The sequence below is a fragment of the Lissotriton helveticus genome, chromosome 7 (assembly GCF_964261635.1).
Source record: "Lissotriton helveticus chromosome 7, aLisHel1.1, whole genome shotgun sequence".
In the NCBI taxonomy this organism is placed as follows: domain Eukaryota; kingdom Metazoa; phylum Chordata; class Amphibia; order Caudata; family Salamandridae; genus Lissotriton; species Lissotriton helveticus.
Genome location: NC_136068.1, coordinates 1057939970 through 1057961986, shown reverse-complemented (window position 1 = coordinate 1057961986; position 22017 = coordinate 1057939970). Strand labels below are relative to the sequence as shown.

Here is a 22017-nt window from a genome sequence, read left to right as displayed (position 1 = left end):
CCCCAGGCGTCAGACTGGATCCGGAAATTTTTGCGTAGCAGTACCCTTGCGTCGTCGGCGTCGTGGGCACCGCGATGACGTCGGCGGAGTACTTAGACGCCGCCTCCGCACGCTGACGTCAGTTCTTCTTTTTTCCGTGCCAGCCGCACAGATCTGGAAAAAGTGGTACCTTAGTCATTTTTTGACTAAACTTTCTATGATCCTTTTGATCTATTTTCGAGTCTATTCGACTCCGAACGGTGCCGGTAGGTATGCCAGGTTTTAAGCCCTGTGAGGATTGAGACTGACTGATGTCGGTCACCGACCCTCACCGCCGGTGTCTACACTGTCTCGGCGTCGATAACGATGACAAGACCTGCCCCGACTGCCGGGCCCTGACTTCGAAAGCTAGGCGGGAGCGGTCCCGCAAGCGGCTCGAACTCCGGCAGTCGGGCCCGCACCGTAATAGGTCCCGGTCCGGACGGAGGTCCAGGGACCGGTCACGGGTCGGAGCCACCATAGCTCCGGGAGTCGACATCACTCCTCAGGTTCGAAGTTGTCAGGTAAGCACAAGAAGTCGAAGAGACGTCATCGCTCTTCCGACTCCCCCCGACGCTCACGTGACGCGGCCGGGGGTTCAGGTGACACCGCCGACGCGGCTCCGTCGGAGTTGTGGGCGTCGTGGCCTGCTCCATACCCTACGGTCCCTGGGCAGCACGCAACGCCGGAGGAGATCGAGCGCTTCCTCGTGGCCATGAGGTCCCTCACTCCTCCGACGGGCTCCGCGGCGCCTTCGGGCCAAGCGGACCCGGCTGGGGGCCCTAGCGGGTCGGGGGCTTCGGCCCCGATGCCGGCGGGTGCTTCGGCCCTAATGCCGCTCGGCGCCGCAGGGCCCCACTGGATCCGCTTCTGTATCCGGGTCGTCGCCGGTTGACCTGACGACCCCGATGCCTCCCTCGATCCGGTTCCGGCGCCGGAGCGGCACCGCTCTCGACGTTGATTGGGGAGTTTTACTTCAATTAACCGGCCCCATCCATTGACAACCCTGAATATCAGGAGATGGGTAATGAGGAGTATTGGGAGGGGTCTGAGGACCCTCTGACACGGGAGTGTCAGTCCTCGGAGGACTGGACAGATGGACTTGGGGATGCCAGTGGTCTGGACACCTCGCCAGACACTGGTTTTGTCTTGCCTCCTACCGTGGCTACGGAGGAGGGGGCAACCTACAGTGTGGTATTGACGCGGGCAGCCAAGGCATTGGGCCTTGAGCTCCCCGTCGCGGCCGTGAGGACTAACCTCCTCACTGAAGTCCTTAAACCGCAGTCATGCTCGGCTGAGCCTCTGCTGCCGTTTAACGAGGCCTTGACTGACGTTCTTTTGGGCACTTGGTCCAGGCCCGCTACGGGTTCGCCTGAAGATAGGAACGTGGCCAGACGCCACCGCCCAGCCCCTGGCGACCCATATTTCCTGTCCACCCACCCTACCCCGAGAGTCTGGTCATCCAGGCCTCAAATTCCCAGACCGCATTCCCGTCGGCCCCGCCGGACAGGGAATCGAAGAGGTATGAGCAGTAAGGCAATAAGGTATTCTCCTCCCTGAGTCTGGGACTGCGGTCTTCCAAAACCGCATGCCTCTTGGGCCGCTACACCCACTCTCTGTGGGACACGGTCATGGAAGTGCTGCCAAAATGTCAGTTGGAGGTACGAGCTAAATTCGGCCAGGCCCTTGAGGAAGGCCGGGATGCAGCACGGTATTCTATCCGGTGTGGGCTGGATACCACCGACTCACTGGGCAGAGCGATGGCAACGACTGTGGCGATTCGTCACCACGCCTGGTTGAGGTCCGCCAACTTCTCGGCTGATGTCCAGAATACTCTCATGGACATGCCGTTTGATGGCCGTCGCAGACCATGCGCTTGAGCGCTTTAAGGACTCCAGGGCTACGGCCAGGTCCTTGGGCCTCTCGGCCCCGTGCCAGCAAACGGGTGCCTTTCGCTCCTTTCGTGGCCAAGGAAGAAGCACCCCCACACGTGCTGCCAGCCACGCGCCGCAAACTAACATTCAACGCGGTGGCGGCCGTGGAAACTGCCGTGGTGGCGGTCGGGGACAACGTCGAGGTCAGTCCACACCTTCCCCTGCAGCATCTGCCTCGTAACCCTCCTAGTCCATGCTTTCAGGCCCATGTGACGCCAGTGGGGGGCAGGGTTCGCCATCACCTACCTCACTGGCGCACTTTCACATCGGACAGGTGGTTGCTGCAAATCGTCCGAAGGGGCTACTCCCTCCCCTTCGAGGCGACCGCTCCAGCCATGCCACCGCAATACCACCGCGTATCAGAGGATCATTTGCGACTTCTGCAGGAGGAAGTTACGGCCCTCTTGGCCAAGGGGGCCATCGAGCGCGTTCCTGGGCCAGAAGTAGGGTGTGGTTGCTACTCCCACTACTTTCTAGTACCCAAGAAGGGCAAAGGGGGCCTACGCCCTATCTTGGATCTACGGAACGTCAACGGCTTCCTCCGGAAGGAGAAGTTCAAAATGCTGACACTGGCTCAGGTTTTAGCTGCCCTGGACCAAGGAGACTGGATGGTAGAGTTGGGGTGCAGGACGCTTATTTCCACATCCCCGTCCTGCCGGCCCAACGGCGCTACCTGCGGTACACGGTTGGCAGCGAGCACTTTCAGTGTACCGTGCTCCCCCTCGGCCTTACCAGCGCCCCACGGGTGTTCACAAAGGTGATGGCGGTGGTCGCAGCTCATCTGCGCATGTTAGGGATTTCAGTCTTCCCCTACCTTAGTATGGCAGGATATGCTCAGACGTGAGTCCCTTGCTCACTTTGCCACTGGATTCAAGCAAGCCGGGCTGAAGACGGCTGGAATGCCAGAAACCGGTCCTCGGAAGCTTGTTTCCGGTCCAGGGAAGGCATGGCTTGGCAGTTCGGGCTGGACTGTTCCCATGAGGCACAGGGTCAGACTGATTTGCATATAGCCATGTCTGAACTGGGGTGGCAGAGTGGGCTAAAGAACGGTGATGTATCAAACCCAGATCTTTTGACTGGGTGTGAGTGTTTGATTGGTTCTGATGCTCCATCCATCACCACCCTCTTTTGTACCGCTTTGACCGCCATAAGTGTGGCAGGGTATGCTCAGACGTGAGTCCCTTGCTCACTTTGCCACTGGATTCAAGCAAGCCGGACTGAAGACGGCTGGAATGCCAGAAACCGGTCCTCGGAAGCTTGTTTCCGGTCCAGGGAAGGCATGGCTTGGCAGTTCGGGCTGGACTGTTCCCATGAGGCACAGGGTCCGACTGATTTACATATAGCCATGTCTGAACTGGGGTGGCAGAGTGGGCTAAAGAACGGTGATGGATCAAACCCAGATCTTTTGACTGGGTGTGAGTGTTTGATTGGTTCTGATGCTCCGTCCATCACCACCCCCTTTTGTACCGCTTTGGAGGCCATAAGTGTGGCAGGGTATGCTCAGACGTGAGTCCCTTGCTCACTTCGCCACTGGATTCAAGCAAGCCGGGCTGAAGACGGCTGGAATGCCAGAAACCGGTCCTCGGAAGCTTGTTTCCGGTCCAGGGAATGCATGGCTTGGCAGTTCGGGGTGGACTGTTCCCATGAGGCACAGGGTCAGACTGATTTGCATATAGCCATGTCTGAACTGGGGTGGCAGAGTGGGCTAAAGAACGGTGATGGATCAAAGCCAGATCTTTTGACTGGGTGTGAGTGTTTGATTGGTTCTGATGCTCCGTCCATCACCACCCCCTTTTGTACCACTTTGGCCGCCATAAGTGTGGCAGGGTATGCTCAGACGTGAGTCCCTTGCACACTTTGCCACTGGATTCAAGCAAGCCGGGCTAAAGATGGCTGGAATGCCAGAAACCGGTCCTCGGAAGCTTGTTTCCGGTCCAGGGAAGGCATGGCTTGGCAGTTCGGGCTGGACTGTTCCCATGAGGCACAGGGTCAGACTGATTTGCATATAGCCATGTCTGAACTGGGGTGGCAGAGTGGGCTAAAGAACGGTGATGGATCAAACCCAGATCTTTTGAATGGGTGTGAGTGTTTGATTGGTTCTGATGCTCCGTCCATCACCACCCCCTTTTGTACCGCTTTGGCCGCCATAAGTGTGGCAGGGTATGCTCAGACGTGAGTCCCTTGCTCACTTTGCCACTGGATTCAAGCAAGCCTGGCTGAAGACGGCTGGAATGCCAGAAACCGGTCCTCGGAAGCTCGTTTCCGGTCCAGGGAAGGCATGGCTTGGCAGTTCAGACTGGACTGTTCCCATGAGGCACAGGGTCAGACTGATTTGCATATAGCCATGTCTGAACTGGGGTGGCAGAGTGGGCTAAAGAACGGTGATGAATCAAACCCAGATCTTTTGACTGGGTGTGAGTGTTTGATTGGTTCTGATGTCCGTCCACCACCACCCCCTTTTGTTCCCCTACCTCGACTGTGAGAAGTTGGCCTGATATATGATGCTCACTAGTTCTAGTGATCACCTTGTATCAGTCCAAACAACCCTTATGGTGATTGGTTGTAAGTCAACCTTATAGACCAGCTATCCTAATGGTAGCATGGACAAAGCAGTCTTAGGCTAAACTCTTTTGGCATGTGATGCCAGCTGTTTTACCACAATATAACCCCTTGAATACCAGATGAAAGGACACCACACAGGTTGTTATGAAAATAAACAGTATATTTATTAATAACAACACCTCTGAACTCTTTATGAGGTCAGAGGGCTAAACACATGACAATCTCTTAAGAAAAATAGTAATACGATAAGTTGCACAAAATTACAATGGTGCCCTAGAGGCACGACAAACCATATACTAAGTAAGTGGAATGTGAAAGTCGATAAAAGGAATGGAGCTGTCCAGAGGCTGTAGGATCGTTGGGACCACGCTACACTAACTCTAGGTAAGTAATAGGAGGCCCACGGAACGCGTGTGCAGAGTGTGAACTCACACGCGAGATTCGTAACAACGTCTATGGACAGTACAGTTCAAGTTAAAGGTGAGTACGGACAATCCTGACTAGGTAGGACTAAAACGACTGTGGAACTGAACACTAGGCCAGTTAAACTACCCTTGAGCACCGAAATGCTCTCGTTACCTCACCCACGGGCTGCAGGTGCATAGGTTTTAAAGTGTGTCGGGTTCTCGCGTTGAAGTCTATGGAGCCTGGAAGAAAAGATGCTGCAGGCGACCAGGAGGAAGATGTCCGGTGCGATCCAAGGGTGGATCGGTGAAGAAGAGGACCTGAAAGCAGAGGGGACAGTGTTCAAAGTCACTAGTCAGTGACCGGTGTGGAACCAGGAAGGGACCAGGTCCTGTCGTCGCAATCAGGTGAAGAGTGGACGCTTGACTCTGCAGCCACGTGGACCAGGAGGTGTCTTTGACGACCAGGATGGAGGCACGAGCTGTCCCACGCAGGCTCTCGCTGTCGGCGGTGTCGGATCCAGATTTGGAGTCAAAAGGCCTTGGCAAAGGCAACCCATGCGGTGAGTGGAAAAGACGTCTGGTGCGGACTAGGAGACTCTTTTGGAAGGGAGCAAGGGCCAGTCTGGAGCAACCAGACCAGCAGTGAAGATTCAAAGGTTCGTCGTCTAGGAGGCCACTAGCCAGCCGGCAAGTGAACAGACAACGCGTCGAGCAGCAAACAAGCAGAAGGGCCCCACGCAGATCTCGTGGAAGCTGGAGGGCTGATCTTCGGTGCAGGGGCTGCTCGGGGCTGGGACCTCTCAATCCCCAAAGCACTTGGTCGAGTTTACCTCAGGAGTCGTGCTGGAAGCGAAGTGCAGGTTCGTTCAAGATGGCCAGTCCCATGTGTCTCGTCGCACCCACGGGTCTCAGCTTTGCTGTAGATGTGAGTTGAGTTCGGAGAGGTCTGGGAATCCGGGTCTCGTCGGGCTCTGAAGTCTGGATCCTCGAGGGAAGACGACAAAGTGAAGCCGCTGGACGCTTGATGGTGCCTGCAGTTGCAGGGAGGACACTCCTTGTCCACAAGGGAGATTCTTCAATCTTCTGTGGAGCAGAACGTCGAAGTCCAGAGTTCCTTCTTGTAGAATTGTTCAGGATAATCTAATTTGGAATGGGACCAGCTCCTACCTTTATTCTCCTAAAGGGGGCTGCACTACTGACTAGGTCCCTCCCCTGGGTGGGACCAGGAAGGGGGTTGGCTACACCCCTATCCTTTGTCCGGTTTCCCGCCAGAGCTGGGGCAGGGATGCCCCAGCAACTGGTTTGAACCGGTGTATGCACAGGACACCTTGTGTGCCCCAGGCATGTCTCATTCCTTTCAGGCCTGTCCTATCAATACACATAATCCTGTCTGGGGTGGTGCTAGCACCTCCCAAGGCAGGAAACCCTTTGTCCAAGCCTCCCTCGCTGGAAGGACTCACAGCTGCAGGAGGTCAGACTTGTGTCTGTGGTGGCAGCATTCATTTTGTGATGCTGAGGCTTGGGTTAACTTTAACCGGGGTTCACAGTTACATACATGTCGTGTCCCTCTAGAAGGGTGGGATGCTACCCCCGTCGCCAGAATTGGCGAGGGGGTAGTATTCCAATTCGTATGACACCTTACTCGACATGTTTTGATAATGTTATACCAGAGTTAGCATTTAACCGCGAGTTTGATAATGCACTTAAGAGTATATGGTATAGCGTTATCATGGAACAGCTATTAGGAATTGGTTCCGCAAGCTGCAGACGGGCTCAGCTCATGCCAAAGCACCATCTCACATAATTCCAAGCACTCTGCCTTCAGGATTGATAAGGCCTGCCATAGGAGTGACTGATAGGAATATATGTGTCCATTTTAGGGTTAGATATAGGTATACTATATCTACAGCAAAGGGTGATTACACCACCTTGCCCCAGCTGTCTGGAAGCCCGTTGTGTCAGTGTTGGATGGCCGGCCAGGGGTGGCATAATACATGCATCAGCCCCTGGTAGGCCCTGGGTACACCAATGCCCTGGATACCTAAGGTATACTGTACAGGGACTGATAAGGTGACTCAGTATCCAATTAGATATGTACCTAGGGTACATGGAGTCCATTTTAACAGAGAGAGCAGGAAGCCTGGGGTCCTGAATAACAGGATCCCAGGCCAACTAAGTCAAAAACCAGCAAAACATCAGGCAAAAAGTTGGGGGTAACCATAGTCAGATATCCACCTTCCTTCATAACCCCCCCCCCAAACGAAAGGAGATAAGGCTATCCTTGACCAGGTAAGCCTATATTGCCTGAGTGGCCATATGAGGAGGTGCATGCACTGGCATGGTTACCCCCTATCTCATGGTCCACTAAGCAATCCCTCACCCTAAGGGTATCTGAGGGTCTCCACCATAGGGAATCTCTACCTGTGGTGTGTTTTGGCAAAGTAAAAGGCTGGTGCTGAGATGGAGTACTGAAGTGAGGCTCCACTAATGTTGGGCTCAGCTTCCTCCAATTATCATCCACCATATAGGCCTTTCTTTCCACGACTGAGTTGTGTTGAGCTCTCAGGGTCAACCTCTGGCTACCTAAAGCTGGAGGCTGGTTCCCTCTGTTTGGTTTACTGGAGGGACAGGTCAGGTCTGGGGCCCTTAGGTCCCAAGTTTGGCTGTGCCCAACAGAGTCCATCTGTGGGAGGTCCCTAACTAATTTTAAGGGGGATGCCTCAGGAGTTTGTTTTATTTTCACTTGGCTAGGACTACTAGCTTCATTGCCCTTAATCTGCTGATTGGGGGGTTCTTTTGGACAGGGGGCCCTTTGGGGTCCACCACTGGCCTCCCTGACCACCACAGCCCTGGGCTGACTGAGGCAGGGTAGAGAGGGGCAGGTTAGCTGCTCCAGACTGGATCCCACCTGGGAAGGGTCCACTGACATCAAGGGTTCTGCCAGGCTAGGCCTGACTACCTCTGGGGCAGTTTCTTCACAAGGGGTAAGATCAGTTCCCTGAGGAGGCTGATCCTTTCCTAATGTCTGGTGGGAGGGAGATTTCTCTTCCTCCTCAATGCTCTCTGTTTGTGTGGAGTGATCCATAGTTTCAGGCTTCACAACACAGGAATCAGTTTGAGTTTGGGCTGTGGCCATCACAGCCCCACCAACCTTTTCAGGAAGGGACTCAGTTTGGGTATGGGCTGTTACCATTACAGCCCTGCTAACCTTTTCAGGGAAGGAATCTACTTGAGATTGTGCTGAGACTGGCACAGCCCTCCTAAGCTGTTCAGGAAGATTCACCATTTTAGAATGGGTTTCTTGTTCTACCTCAGCCCAGGCTGAGATCTCTAAATCATTCCCCAGTAGGCAATCTACAGGCAAGTTTGATGACACTGCCACTCTCTTGGGGCCAGTGACACCTCCCCAGCTGAGATTTACCACTGCCATGGGATGATTTTTCTGCACTCCATCAATGTTTGTCACCTGGTATGTGGCACCAGGTATAAGTTGCCTTGAGGGGACTAGGCTCCCAGTCACCATGGTGATGCTAGCCCCTGTGTCTCTATAGGCCTCAACTTTCAGTCCATTGATGAGGGGCTCTTGTCTGTATTTGTCCAAAGTGTTGGGACAATCAGTGAAGTTGGCAAACCCCATGCCAGTTTCACAGACAAGAGTATCTGAGTTAGGGGACCTGGTTAGGCCAGAGTCCCCAGGAACTCCCAAAGTAAATCCACCTAAATTCCTGGGGGCACTCCCACCACCTGGGGGATTGCTACTAGTAGTAACAGGAGGCTTGGAAGTGTTACTTGGGGGTATGTTCTCCTTATTGTTGTTGGCCCTTGGGCAACTGCTGTCAGTTTTCCAATGGCCTACCTGTTTGCAGGTATGGCAATAAGGTTTCTTCTGGGTATTGGAAGGATTCTGGGACCCACCCCCTTCAGAGGAATTTTGGGGCCCTGATGTGGTTTGATCTGTAGATTTATTCCCACCCTTCTCTTGAGGCTTGGTTGATTCCTTCTTTTGGTCACCACCTTGGTTCTTAGGCCTAATCCTGGTTCTGACCCATTTGTCTTCCCTCTTACCCAATTCTTGTGGAGAGGTCAGATCAGAGTCTACCAGGTGCTGGTGTAATAACTGGTTCTGACAATTATTTAAGACTTGCTCTCTCATAATTAGATTATACAATCCTGTGTAATCAGTAACCTTACTTCCCAGTAACCAGCCTTCCAAAGCCTTAGTGGCACAATCAACAAAGTCAGTCCAATCTTGAGGCTGAGTTTTCTGGGTGTCTCTGAACATTAACCTGTACTGTTCAGTGGTTAAGCCAAACCCATCAATCAGTGCATTTTTCAAGACTTGGTAATCATTAGCATACTCATCTCTAACAGTGAGGAGCTTGTCTCTACCTTTACCTTCAAAGAAGAGCCACAATATAGCTGCCCACTGACTCTGGGGTACCTGCTGTACTTTGCAGGCTCTCTCCAAAGCAGTTATCCACTTGTGGATATCATCTCCTGTCTTACAGGAGGGCACTATTTTACTCAGGTTTCTAGTATCAAAACCTCTTTCTCTATCCCTAGGGATATTGCTGCCACCAGTGGGGACTACCCCACTCAACTGTTGCTCTCTGGCAAAGGCAAGTTTCTCTTTGGCAAGAGCAAGTTCTTCCCTTTCAATCCTCAGATTCACTTCCCTCATCATTGCTTCATGCTCTCTCCTCTGAGGGGATGTCATCCCTCTCTGAGAAGTTGCCTGAGAGACATGGGTGTGAATAGATCTGTTAGAGCCTCTGGAATGAGATCTAACTCGTCTATTCCCAAGGTTAGGCCTGCTTGAGATGGTCTTGGGGCTGCCCCAGTACCACCTTCACGTAGGCTTAAGTTTGCCCTTGTGAGTCTGCTGACTACTACTGGACCTTTGTCTGCCTCATCCCCAGAGGACTCCTCCTCTTCCTCATCTACATTCTCTGTTTCAGGGGGGTTGGAGTTAGGATTCCCTTCAAGGGGGGCATGCTCCCATCTGGATTAGAGGGGCCTGGGTTAGAAGCCCTTCTGGCATCATATGTCTCTAAGAGACCTAACAGAAAAGGAGTGGTAGGGTTAGAACCCTGTTTCAATTTCCTGGAGGTACACAATTGTCTCATCTCCTGGAAACTGAGAGCTGCATATCTGGAAAGGACCTGTGGAGGGTCACTAACCACTAGGGGAGTCTATGAAGTCTCTCCATGGATAGACATGCTTTCTAGTGCGGTGTAAGTGATGCACCTACCTACACTATGGGCTTTCCTACTGATCCCTTGCTAAGAGTTGTAGTCAGGGTGTGCTAGGCCCTTTCTACTACAACAGCTGGTTCAGTAGAACTCAGAGTATTTCTAAGCTTGTTATATGTACCTAGGTACCTTATGTGATCTTTCATATGATATTTCAAGATTATACGTGGTAAAAACAACAGCAAGCTCAAATCCCAACCGCTGCACACCAATGTGAGAAGTTGGCCTGATATATGATGTTCACTAGTTCTAGTGATCACCTTGTATCAGTCCAAACAACCCTTATGGTGATTGGGGGTTCATTGACTCCCAATTCCAACATCTTTTGAGCTTCTTTCTTTATGCAGTCCCTGACGTGGTCAGGTTGCCTGTAGATTTTACTCTTGACAGGCAGACTGTCACCAGTGTCCACCTCATGGGTGCACCAGTTTGTCTGACTGGGGGTCAGTGAGAACATTTGCCTGAAGGATTGAAGAACCTGTTTACAATCCTCTTGTTGATGTTCATAGAGGCTGTCAGAAAAGACTACACCATCTACTGACCCATCATCAGGGTTCTGAGTGAGCAGGTCTGGGAGAGGGTCACTCTCTTCCTCCTGCCCCTCATCTGTGGCCATGAGCAAGCCCATGTCCTCCCTGTTGACAAATGCCTTGAGCCTATTCACATGACGCACCCTGTGGGGGCTCCTGGGAGTTCCCATGTCCACCAAGTAGGTGACCTATCCCTTTTGCTCAATGATGGTATGGGGTCCAGACTGTGAGAAGTTGGCCTGATATATGATGCCCACTAGTTCTAGTGATCACCTTGTATCAGTCCAAACAACCCTTATGGTGATTGGTTGTAAGTCAACCTTATAGACCAGCTATCCTAATGGTAGCATGGACAAAGCAATCTTAGGCTAAACTCTTTTGGCATGTGAAGCCAGCTGTTTTACCACAATATAACCCCTTGAATACCAGATGAAAGGACACCACACAGGTTGTTATGAAAATAAACAGTATATTTATTAATAACAACACCTCTGAACTCTTTATGAGGTCAGAGGGCTAAGCACATGACAATCTCTTAAGAAAAATACGATAAGTTGCACAAAATTACAATGGTGCCCTAGAGGCACGACAAACCATATACTAATTAAGTGGAATGTGAAAGTCGATAAAAGGAATGGAGCTGTCCAGAGGCTGTAGGATCGTTGGGACCACGCTACACTAACTCTAGTTAAGTAATAGGAGGCCCACGGAACGCGTGTGCAGAGTGTGAACTCACACGCGAGATGTGTAATAACATCTATGGACAGTAGAGTTCTAGTTAAATGTGAGTACGGACAATCCTGACTAGGTAGGACTAAAACGACTGTGGAACTGGACACTAGGACAGTTAAACTACCCTTGAGCACCGAAATGCTCTCGTTAACTCACCCACGGGGTGCGGGTGCATAGGTGTCAAAGTGTGTCGGGTTCTCGCGTTGAAGTCAATGGAGCCTGGAAGAAAAGATGCTGCAGGCGACCAGGAGGAAGATGTCCGGTGCGATCCAAGGGTGGATCGGTGAAGAAGAGGACCTGAAAGCAGAGGGGACAGTGTTCAAAGTCACTTGCCAGTGACCGGTGTGGAACCAGGAAGGAACCAGGTGCTGTTGTCGCGATCAGGTGAAGAGTGGACGCTTGACTCTGCAGCCACATGGACCAGGAGGTGTCTTCGACAACCAGGATGGAGGCACGAGCTGTCCCACGCAGGCTCTCGCTGTCAGCGGTGTCGGATCCGGATTTGGAGTCAACGGGCCTTGGCAAAGGCAACCTACGCGGTGAGTGGAAAAGACGTCTGGTGCGGACTAGGAGAGTCCGGGGTGCCCCTCTTTTAGACGGGAGCAAGGGCCAGTCTGGAGCAACCAGACCAGCAGTTAAGATTCAAAGGTTCGTCGTCTAGGAGGCCACTAGCCAGCCGGCAATTGACCAGACAACGCGTCGAGCAGCAAACAAGCAGAAGTGCCCCACGCAGATCTTGTGGAAGCTGGAGAGCTGATCTTCGGTGAAGGGGCTGCTCGGGGCTGGGGCTTCTCAATCCCCAAAGCACTTGGTTGAGTTTACCTCGGGAGTTGTGCTGGAAGCGAAGTGCAGGTTCGTTCAAGATGGCCGGTCCCACGTGTCTCGTCGCACCCACGGGTCTCAGCTTTGCTGCAGATGTGAGTTGAGGTCGGAGAGGTCTGGGAATCCGGGTCTCGTCGGGCTCTGAAGTCTGGATCCTCGAGGGAAGACGACAAAGTGAAGCCGCTGGACGCTTGATGGTGCCTGCAGTTGCAGGGTGGACACTCCTTGTCCACAAGGGAGATTGTTCAGTCTTCTGTGGAGCAGAACGTCGAAGTCCAGAGTTTCTTCTTGTAGAATTGTTCAGGATAATCTAATTTGGAATGGGACCAGCTCCTACCTTTATTCTCCTAAAGGGGGCTGCACAACTGACTAGGTCCCTCCCCTGGGTGGGACCAGGAAGGGGGTGGCTACACCCCTATCCTTTGTCCGGTTTTCTGCCAGAGCTGGGGCAGGGATGCCCCAGCAACTGGTTTGAACCGGTGTATGCACATGACACCTTGTGTGCCCCAGGCATGTCTCATTCCTTTCAGGCCTGTCCTACCCAATACACAAAATCCTGTCTGGGGTGAGGCTAGCACCTCCCAAGGCAGGAAACCCTTTGTCCAAGCTTCCCTCGCTGGAAGGACTTCCAGCAGCAGGAGGTCAGACTTGTGTCTGTGGTGGCAGCATCCATTTTGTGATGCTGAGGCTCGGGTTAACTTTAACCGGGGTTCACAGTTACATACATGTCGTGTCCCTCTAGAAGGGTGGAATGCTACCCCCGTCGCCAGAATTGGCGAGGGGGTAGTATTCCAATTCGTATGACACCTTACTCGACATGTTTTGATAATGTTATACCAGAGTTAGCATTTAACTGCGAGGTTGATAATGCACTTAAGAGTATATGGTATAGCGTCATCATGGAACAGCTATTAGGACTTGGTTCCGCAAGCTGCAGACGGGCTCAGCTCATGCCAGAGCACCATCTCACATAATTCCAAGCACTCTGCCTTCAGGATTGATAAGGCCTGCCATAGGAGTGACTGATAGGAATATATGTGTCCATTTTAGGGTTAGATATAGGTATACTATATCTACAGCAAAGGGTGATTACACCACCTTGCCCCAGCTGTCTGGCAGCCAGTTGTGTCAGTTTTGTATGGCCAGCCAGGGGTGGCATAATACATGCTTCAGTCCCTGGTAGGCCCTGGGTACACCTATGCCCTGGATACCTAAGGTATACTGTACAGGGACTGATAAGGTGACTCAGTATCCAATTAGATATGTACCTAGGGTACATGGAGTCCATTTTAACAGAGAGAGCAGGAAGCCTGGGGTCCTGAATAGCAGGATCCCAGGCCAACTAAGTCAAAAATCAGCAAAACACCAGGCAAAAAGTTGGGGGTAACCATAGTCAGATATCCACCTTCCTACATCGACGACTGGTTGTTGAAGGCAGGCTCGGCCTAGGCAGTCATCAGCCACCTCCAGACCACGGCCGACCTCCTGCACCTGCTGGGGTTCTCCATCAATGTGCCGAAGTCACACCTGTGTCCCTCTCAGAAGCTCCTCTTCATCGGAGCGGTCTAGACTCGGGACAGTTTCGGGTTTATCCCACTCTTTCAGCCTTTGTCCCGGGTCTCGGTCAGGTTGACGCTGCGGCTTCTGGGGCTGATGGTCTCCTGTATCCTTCTGGTGCATCAAGCCCGGTGGTGGATGCGGGATCTTCAGTGGGACCTGAAGTGTCAGTGGGCCCAGCATCAGGGCAACCTGTCCGGCCATGTCCTGATCTCGGAGGGCACTGCGAGACAGCTGCAGTGGTGGCTCACGGACCGCGATTGGGTCAGCGGCAGATCCCTCTCCCTTCCCCGACCGGAGCAAGTAGTTGTGACGGATGCTTCCCTCCAGGGCTGGGGAGGCCACATTGGAGAGGCGGAGATCAGAGGCCTCTGGTCTCCGCCGGAGTCCCGGCTCCATATCAACCTTTTGGAGCTGCAGGCGATTCGTCTATCACTGAAGGCATTCCTCCCCTCTGTCCGGGGGAGTGTAGTACAGGTGTTCACGGACAACACCACTGCCATGTGGTACTGCAACAAACAGGGCGAGTGGGGTCGTGGACCTTTTGCAAGGAGGGTCTGCGCCTCTGGCAATGGCTGGAACACCAGGGCGTCTCCCTGGTGGTTCAACACCTGGCAGGTTCCTTGAACGCCAGGGCGGACAAACTCAGCCATCGGTGCATGATGGATTACGAATGGTGTCTGAACTCGGATGTGACGCAAGGTCTCTTTCAGCAGTGGGGTGAGCCTTGGTTACATCTATTCGCCATAGAAGAGAACGTGCAATGTAATCAGTTCTGCGCATTGGAATTTCCAAGGCGGCACTCGCTCGGAGACGTTTTTCGACGCGAGTTGAGCTGGGATCTGTTGTATGCGAAGATCAGGCACGACCGGGCCCAAGTCATCCTTGTAGCTCCGGACTGGGTGCGAAGACACAGGTGTCCCGAGCTGCTCAACATGTCAGTCGATCCCCCGATTCGTCTGCCTCTTCAGGAGGACCTTCTGTCACAGCAGCAGGGGACGGTCCTCCACCCGAACCTGTCCAGTCTCCACCTCCATGCATGGAGATTGAGCGGCGACAGTTGAGGCCATTTGACTTGCCTCCTGAAGTCTGTGATGTGATTCTGGCAGCCAGGTGTCCCTCCACAGAAACGGTATACTCCTGCAGGTGGAACAAATTTGTGGCATGGTGCACAGCAAAGACTGTGGATCCCCTTTCTGCTCCCCATTCAGAGGTTCTCTTCTTTCTTCTTTCTCTTGCCCAGCAGAGCTCTGCTCTGGGCACTATCAAAGGCTACCTCTCTGCCATTTCAGCCTTCTTAAGGCTTCCTGATCAGCCTTCTCTTTTCAAGTCCCCTGTTGTAAATAGATTTTTGAAGGGCATCACTCACATGTTTCCTCCTGTTCCTTTTGTGATGCCTCAGTGGGACTTGAACCTTGTTCTTACTTATCTGATGTGCGCTCCCTTTGAGCCACTTCACAATTGTCCTCTCCGTCTTCTAACTCTTAAGACTGCATTCCTGGTTGCCATGACCTCTGCCTGGAGAGTGAGTGAGCTCCCGGCTATTTCTTCTAAACCTCCTTTCCTCTCTGTCCATCCGGAAGAAGTTGTCTTGAGAACATGTCCCTCTTTCCTGCCAAAAGTGGTGACAGCCTTCCACACTGGGCAGTCCATCACCTTACCCACCTTCTTTCCGCCTCCGCATCCCTCGAAAGAGGAAGAGAGGCTCCACCGTCTGGACCCAAAACGTGAGCTCTCATTCTATCTGGACCGCACTCGCCAGTTCCGGGTGGACGACCAGCTTTTTGTTGGTTACGTGGGTGCTAAGAAGGGACGGGCGGTGCACAAACGAACCATTTCTCGATGGGTCGTTTTGTGCTTAAAGGCTTGTTATTCACTCGCTAAAAAGGAGCCTCCTGTGGGGCTGCATGCCCATTCCACTCGGGCCACGGCGGCTACTACTGCCCTGGGTCGGGGAGTCCCCTTGCAGGACAACTGTCAGGCAGCTACATGGGCCCGCTGGACACGTTCTCTAGACACTACTGCCTGAACCGCCAAGTCCGTAGAGATGGCTTTTTCGGCCGTTCTGTTCTCCAGGACTTTCTGGTGTGACCATTGGTTCGCAGACCCACCACCGGGGTTGGTATTGCTGGGGTATCTATTCTAAGGTAAGGAATCTAACACTAACCTGTTTCTTTCAGATGCACAAGTTACTTACCTTCGGTAACGATATATCTGTAAGAAACAGTAGTTAGTGTTAGATTCCTACCGCCCCACCCATCCTCCCCATTCTGCGAACTGATATCTAGGGTTAAGGTTCTTCCCTTTGAGGGCCCTAGTTTCATGGCACCAGTGTCGTTTTTTATCATGGCTCTGCGTTTCTGGCGCGGAAAAGCTGTGCATAAGAACTGACATCAGCGCGCGAGGGCGGCGTCTAAGTACTCTGACAACGTCATCCCAGCGGCAACGACGCCGACAACGGAGGAGAAGCCGCAGACGACGCCTACCGACACGCAGGGGTACTGCTACGCAAAACTTTCTGGATCCAGTCTGACGCCTGGGGATATTCTAAGGTAAGTAATCTAACACTAACTACTGTTTCTTACAGATATATCGTTACCGAAGGTAAGTAACTTGTGCATTAGCCCATGAAATGTTAATTTTGTCTTGTTTGTCACTTTCAGATTGAATTATATGAGCAACTGTTCGAAGAAGTATCCAGTCTTGAAAATATGAAAGTGTTCAACACTTGGTTTCAAGTAGACATTCGTCCTTTCAAACAAGCTTTGTTGAATATCATCAAACGCTGGAGCCTTATGTTCAAAGAGCATCTTATTAATCATGTTACCAACAGGTAAAATATTGAGTAGTCTTGTATGCTTATGTGATTGTCATCATTGTACAAATTATATTTGCTGGCTAACCAACCCTTGTTATTTATTATGTTCCATAAAGTGACAGAATGTGTTAACACTATTAGGAAACCTCTATTTTTGTACATTCCGTTTTGCATTTATTAAATAACAATTTCTTATGATTCGCTGTTTAGGAAATGCAAAAATGTAATTTCGTATACATGGCCCATAGTGTTCGTCAGACATCCAGAAACATACATCTGAAAGAGACTGTAGTTATAGATTCCTTACCTTTAGAATTACCCCAAGGTGTCAGACTGGATCCGAAGAAGTTTTTTCGTAGCACTACCCCTGCGCGTCGATAGGTGGCATTGGTTGACTCTGCATCTGTCGTCAGTGTTGTGGTTGCCGGGATGACATCACGGTGTACACTTAGATGCTGCCCCTGCGGGCTGACATCAATTCTTTCTTTTTCCGCGCCAGCCAGCACAGATCCGGAGAGAGTGTGCCCCTAAGTCATTTTTGGACTAAACTTTTTCAACTTTTGTCGACATATTTTTTGATTCTTCGACACGAGGGATATCCCCTTGTCGGACCGGCTTCAAGACCTCTGACTCCTGTCATAAGCTGGTGTCAGTCACCAATCCGTACCTTGTGTGCCCCTGGTGCCAACCCGAAGGTGTGCTCGGACTGCCAGGCCATGAATGAGAAGTCTTTGTGGGAGCGATCTTGAAAGCTCTTGGAGGCCTGGCAGTAGATGTCATTCGAGGTCCCGGTCAAGAGGAAGGTCCCAGGACCGGTCACGGAGCCACCACCAGTCGTCCTCGAAGTCTTCGTACTCCTCTGCTAAGTTGAAACACAAGAAGAAGGTGAAGAAGCATCGTTGCTCTTCGCCTTCTCTTCGTCATTCGGTATACATAACGTGGGACCCAGATTGTCATTGCTCTCCTGCTCCGTCTTCGGAGCCCGCTCCTGGGATGGCTCCAGGCTTCCCTACCCTTTCCCGGAGCTGTAGCGTCCCCTGCCCAGCTTCGAGCTTTGTATGAAGCGCTTCATAGCATTTTTGAGCAGCCTGACTCGGCAGGCGAGCCTTCGGGCTCCACGGACTCGGTTCCTTGTGCCTTTGATGCCAGGGGCTCTAGCGCTGGTGGGTCTCTGAGCATCCACGCCTGGATCCGGATCGGTGCCAGTTGACCTCACTGTACTTTCCCCTACGCCAATTCCTGTGACAACACCCCCAATGCCGGTTGTGCCCCCAACCGGCATCAACCACGGCTTCACCCCGACTTGGACCCGGTGTCGGACCGACGTGTACCCGACGCCAGTACCGACTCCGGAGGGTACTTTTGTACTGCTGTTCATCCCTGGCATTCTCAATTGCCAGGAGTAGCAGCCAGAGGAGTGTGAGGAGGACTGGGTGGGGTCTGTTGACCCTTTATCTGACTAGCTTGAAAAGCCATACTGGGGAGAGCAGTTGGGTCATGCCAGTCGTTTGGAAACCTCCCCAGACCTTGGCATGCTCTAACCCCCTACCGTGTCTACAGAGGAGGGAGCTTCATACGCAGTGGTGTATAGGGCGGCTGAGGCCTTGGGCCTCGAGCTTCCTACGGTGGCAGTCAGGACTAACCTCTTGACAGATGTGGTTCAGCTAGCAGCAGCCTCATCAAAGCCCCTGCTTTCTTTTAATGATGCCCTCACTGACATCCTTCTGGGCACTTGGTCCAAGCCCAGCGGCTCCCATTGTCCATATTGCCCAATGCCACCGTCCTGCCTCGGGCGACCCACTTTTCCTCTCCCAACACCCAAACCCCGAGAGCTTGGTGGTCTAAGCCTTTTCCTTTGAAGGTGCATTCCTTACTGCTCCCCCATATAGGGAATCAAAGAAGCTGGAAGACCTTGGGAAGAAGATGTTTTCTTTTGCCAGCTTAGGGCTGCGGTCGGTGAACGCTGCATGCCCCTTGGGCGGTTATACCCTTACGGTGTGGGATACGGTTGCGCAAGTGCTGCCACAGTGCCCGGAGGGCCGGCCTGTTCTCACCCATGCAGTTGCTGATGGTCGAGACGCAGTGTAGTTCACCATCTGGTGTGGGCTGGATACTGTCGAGTCTCTGGGCAGAACAATTTCCATGTCAGTAGCCTTGATGCTCTACACCTGGTTGAGGACATCTGGTTTTTCGGGGGATGTCCAATCCAGCCTTTTGGACATGTCCTTTGATGGCCATCGCCTGTTCGGTGACAAGCCAGACTCAGAGCTTGAGCGCTTCAAGGATTCTAGGGCTACAGCTAGGACCTTGGGCTTAGCGGCAACCTCTCACCCCACACAATCTGCCTTTCGCCCCTTTCGTGGCTATGGAAGGGGTGCCCCACCATGTTCCACCCAATTGAGCTACAGGGCCATGCAAGCTACCCATTCTATATGTGGCCGCTGTCGTGAGACCCAGCAACGTGGGTCTGGGGGCCAGTGGGAGGGCCAGTTCATCCATACCCCCCACAGCAGCCTTCCTAGTCTGACCTTGCAGGGCCACCAGAGACCAGTGGTTAGCTGGATTCGTCATCATCTCCCTCACTGGCAAAACATCACGTCGGACAGGTGTGTTTTGCAGATAGCCCGAAGGGGCTCCTCCCTCCACTTCAAGACTACCTCTCCCTCCATGCCGCCAGCATTCAATTGCATGTTGGAGGATCACTTGGCCCTTCTCTGCCAGGAAGTTACAGCTCTCTTGGCCAAGGGAGCTATCAAACGGGTCACTGTGCCAGAAGTAGGTTGTGGTTGCTATTCCCACTACTTAGTTGTACCCAAGAAGGACAAAGGACTGCGTCCTATCTTAGACCTCAGGCGCCTCAACCACTTCCTTCGGAAGGAGAAGTTCAAAATGCTCACGTTGGCTCAGGTCCTCTCTACTCTCACTCCCGGAGACTGGATAGTAGCGTTGGACTTGCAGGACGCCCTTTTCCACATCCCCATCCTGCCACCCCACAGGCATTACCTACGGTTCAGGGTAGGCCACAAGCATTTTCAGTTTACCGTGTTTCCCCTTTGGCCTTACCAGCTCCCCACGAGTGTTCATGAAAGTGATGACATGGGCGCAAAACATCTACACAGATCAGGGGTTCCACTCTTCCCCTATCTCGACGACTGGCTGTTGAAGGCGGGCTCACCCAGGCTGTCGTCTCCCACCTCCAGACTACGGCAGACCTCCTGCATCCGCTGGGGTTCACTATCAACATGCCGAAGTCGTACCTGATTCCCTCTCAGAAGCTCCTTTTCTTCGGAGCAGTATTGGACACAGCCCAGTTTCGGGCTTATAATCCCGAGCAGTGAGTCTAGGATATTCGGGCTATGATACTGATGTTTCAGCCTCTATCATGGATTTCGGTGAGAATGACCCTGAGGCTACTAGGCTTCATGGCCTCCTGTATCCTGCGGGTGGATCATGCTAGATGGCATATGCGGGTTCTGCAGTAGGACCTGAAGTTCCAGTGGGCGCAGCATCAGGGGAATCTTTCCAATGTCGTCCAGATTTTGGAGGAGACTGCACATCAATTGTAGTGGTGGCTCACAAACCAAGATTTAGTCAACAGCAGATCCCCTCCCTTCCACAACCAGAGTTCACAGTGGTGACAGATGCGTCAGTCCCGGGATGGGGCGGACGCATGGTAGAGGCGGAAATCAGTGGACTCAGACGGAGTCTGGGCTCCACACCAACCTTCTGGAGCTTCAGGCGATCTGTCTTGCACTGAAGGCATTCCTTCTTTCTCTCAAAGGAAGAGTAGTGCAGGTATTCATAGACAATACCACCGTCATGTGTGTAGGAGAGTGAGGTCTGCAATCCTATGGTCACCCCAGATTTTTGCTTTTTGCTTCACTGGTTTACGACTTTCCTTGGCTGTGGGCCTGCTAATCAGACCCACAGCCTAGCTGTTCTCTCTCTAAATTGACATCCATGTACTTTAGGTGCATTTACCAATTGGTACTGGGCCACCTTATCAGTCCCTGTACAGTGTACCTTAGGTACCCAGGGCATAGGTGTACCCAAGGCCTACTAGGGGCTGAAGCATATATTATGCCACCCCTGGCTGGCCATCTAAACAGACACAACTGGCTGGTAAGACAGCTGGGGCAAGGTGGTGTAATCACCCTTTGCTGTAGATATAGTTACCTATATCTAACCCCAAAATGGACACATATATTCCTATCAGTCACTCCTATGGCAGGCCTTATCAATCCTGAAGGCAGAGTGCTTGGAATTATGTGAGATGGTGCTCTAGCATGAGCTGAGCCTGTCTGCAGCTTGCAGAACGAAGTCCTTATAGCTGTTCCATGATAACACTATACCATATACTCTTAAGTGCATTATAATCCTCGCGGTTGAATGCTAACTCTGGTATAACATTATCAAAACATGTCGAGTAAGGTGTCATACGAATTGGAGTACTACCCCCTCGCCAATTCTGGTGACGGAGGTAGCATTCCACCCTTCTAGAGGGACACGACATGTATGTAACTGTGAACCCCGGTTAAAGTTAACTCGAGCCTCAGCATCACAAAATGGATGCTGCCACCACAGACACAAGTCTGACCTCCTGCTGCTGGGAGTCCTTCCAGCGAGGGAGGCCTGGACAAAGGGCTTCCTGCCTTGGGAGGTGCTAGCACCACCCCAGACAGGATTTATTGTATTGAGGTAGGGAGGCCTGAAAGGAATGAGACATGCCTGGGGCACACAAGGTGCCTGTGCATACACCGGTTCAAACCAGTTGCTGGGGCACTCCAGCCCCAGTTCTGGCGCGAAACCGGACAAAGGATAGGGGGTGTAACCACCCCCCTTCCTGGTCCCACCCAGAGGAGGGACCTAGTCACCAGTACAGCCCCCTTTAGGAGAATAAAGGTAGGAGCTGGTCCCATTCCAAATTAGATTTATCCTGACAACTTTACAAGAAGAAACTCTGGACATCGACGTTCTGCTCCACAGAAGACTGAAGAATCTCCCTTGTGGGCAAGGAGTGTTCACCCTGCAACTGCAGGCACCATCAAGCGTCCTAGCAGTCCACTTTGTCGTCCTTCCTGCCGGATCCAAACTTCAGAGCCCGACGAGACCCGGACTCCCAGACCTCTCCGACCTCTACCTACATCTGCAGCACAGCTGAGATCCGTGGGTGTGACGAGACACGTGGGACCGGCCATCTTGAATAGACAGCACTTTGCTTCCAGCACGACTTCTGAGGCATCCTTGAGAAAGTGCTTTGGGGATTGAGAAGCCCCATCGCCGAGCAGCTCCTGCACCAAAGATCAGCCCTCCAGCATCCACGAGATCTGCGTGGGGCCCTTTTGCTTGATTGCTGCTCAACGCATTGTCTGGTCACTTGCCGGC

General features: G+C 52.5%; 1 protein-coding gene across 3 annotated transcripts in view; it reads left to right on the top strand.

The window, feature by feature from the left end:
* Positions 1-22017, top strand: part of DNAH17 (dynein axonemal heavy chain 17) — a 12633448-nt gene that overhangs the window by 2925446 nt on the left and 9685985 nt on the right. For all 3 annotated transcript variants that reach the window (XM_078653923.1, XM_078653924.1, XM_078653922.1), the window contains exon 21: positions 16478-16647. In XM_078653923.1, the coding sequence (XP_078510049.1) occupies positions 16478-16647 (170 nt within the window). The remainder of the gene's footprint in view (positions 1-16477; positions 16648-22017) is intronic.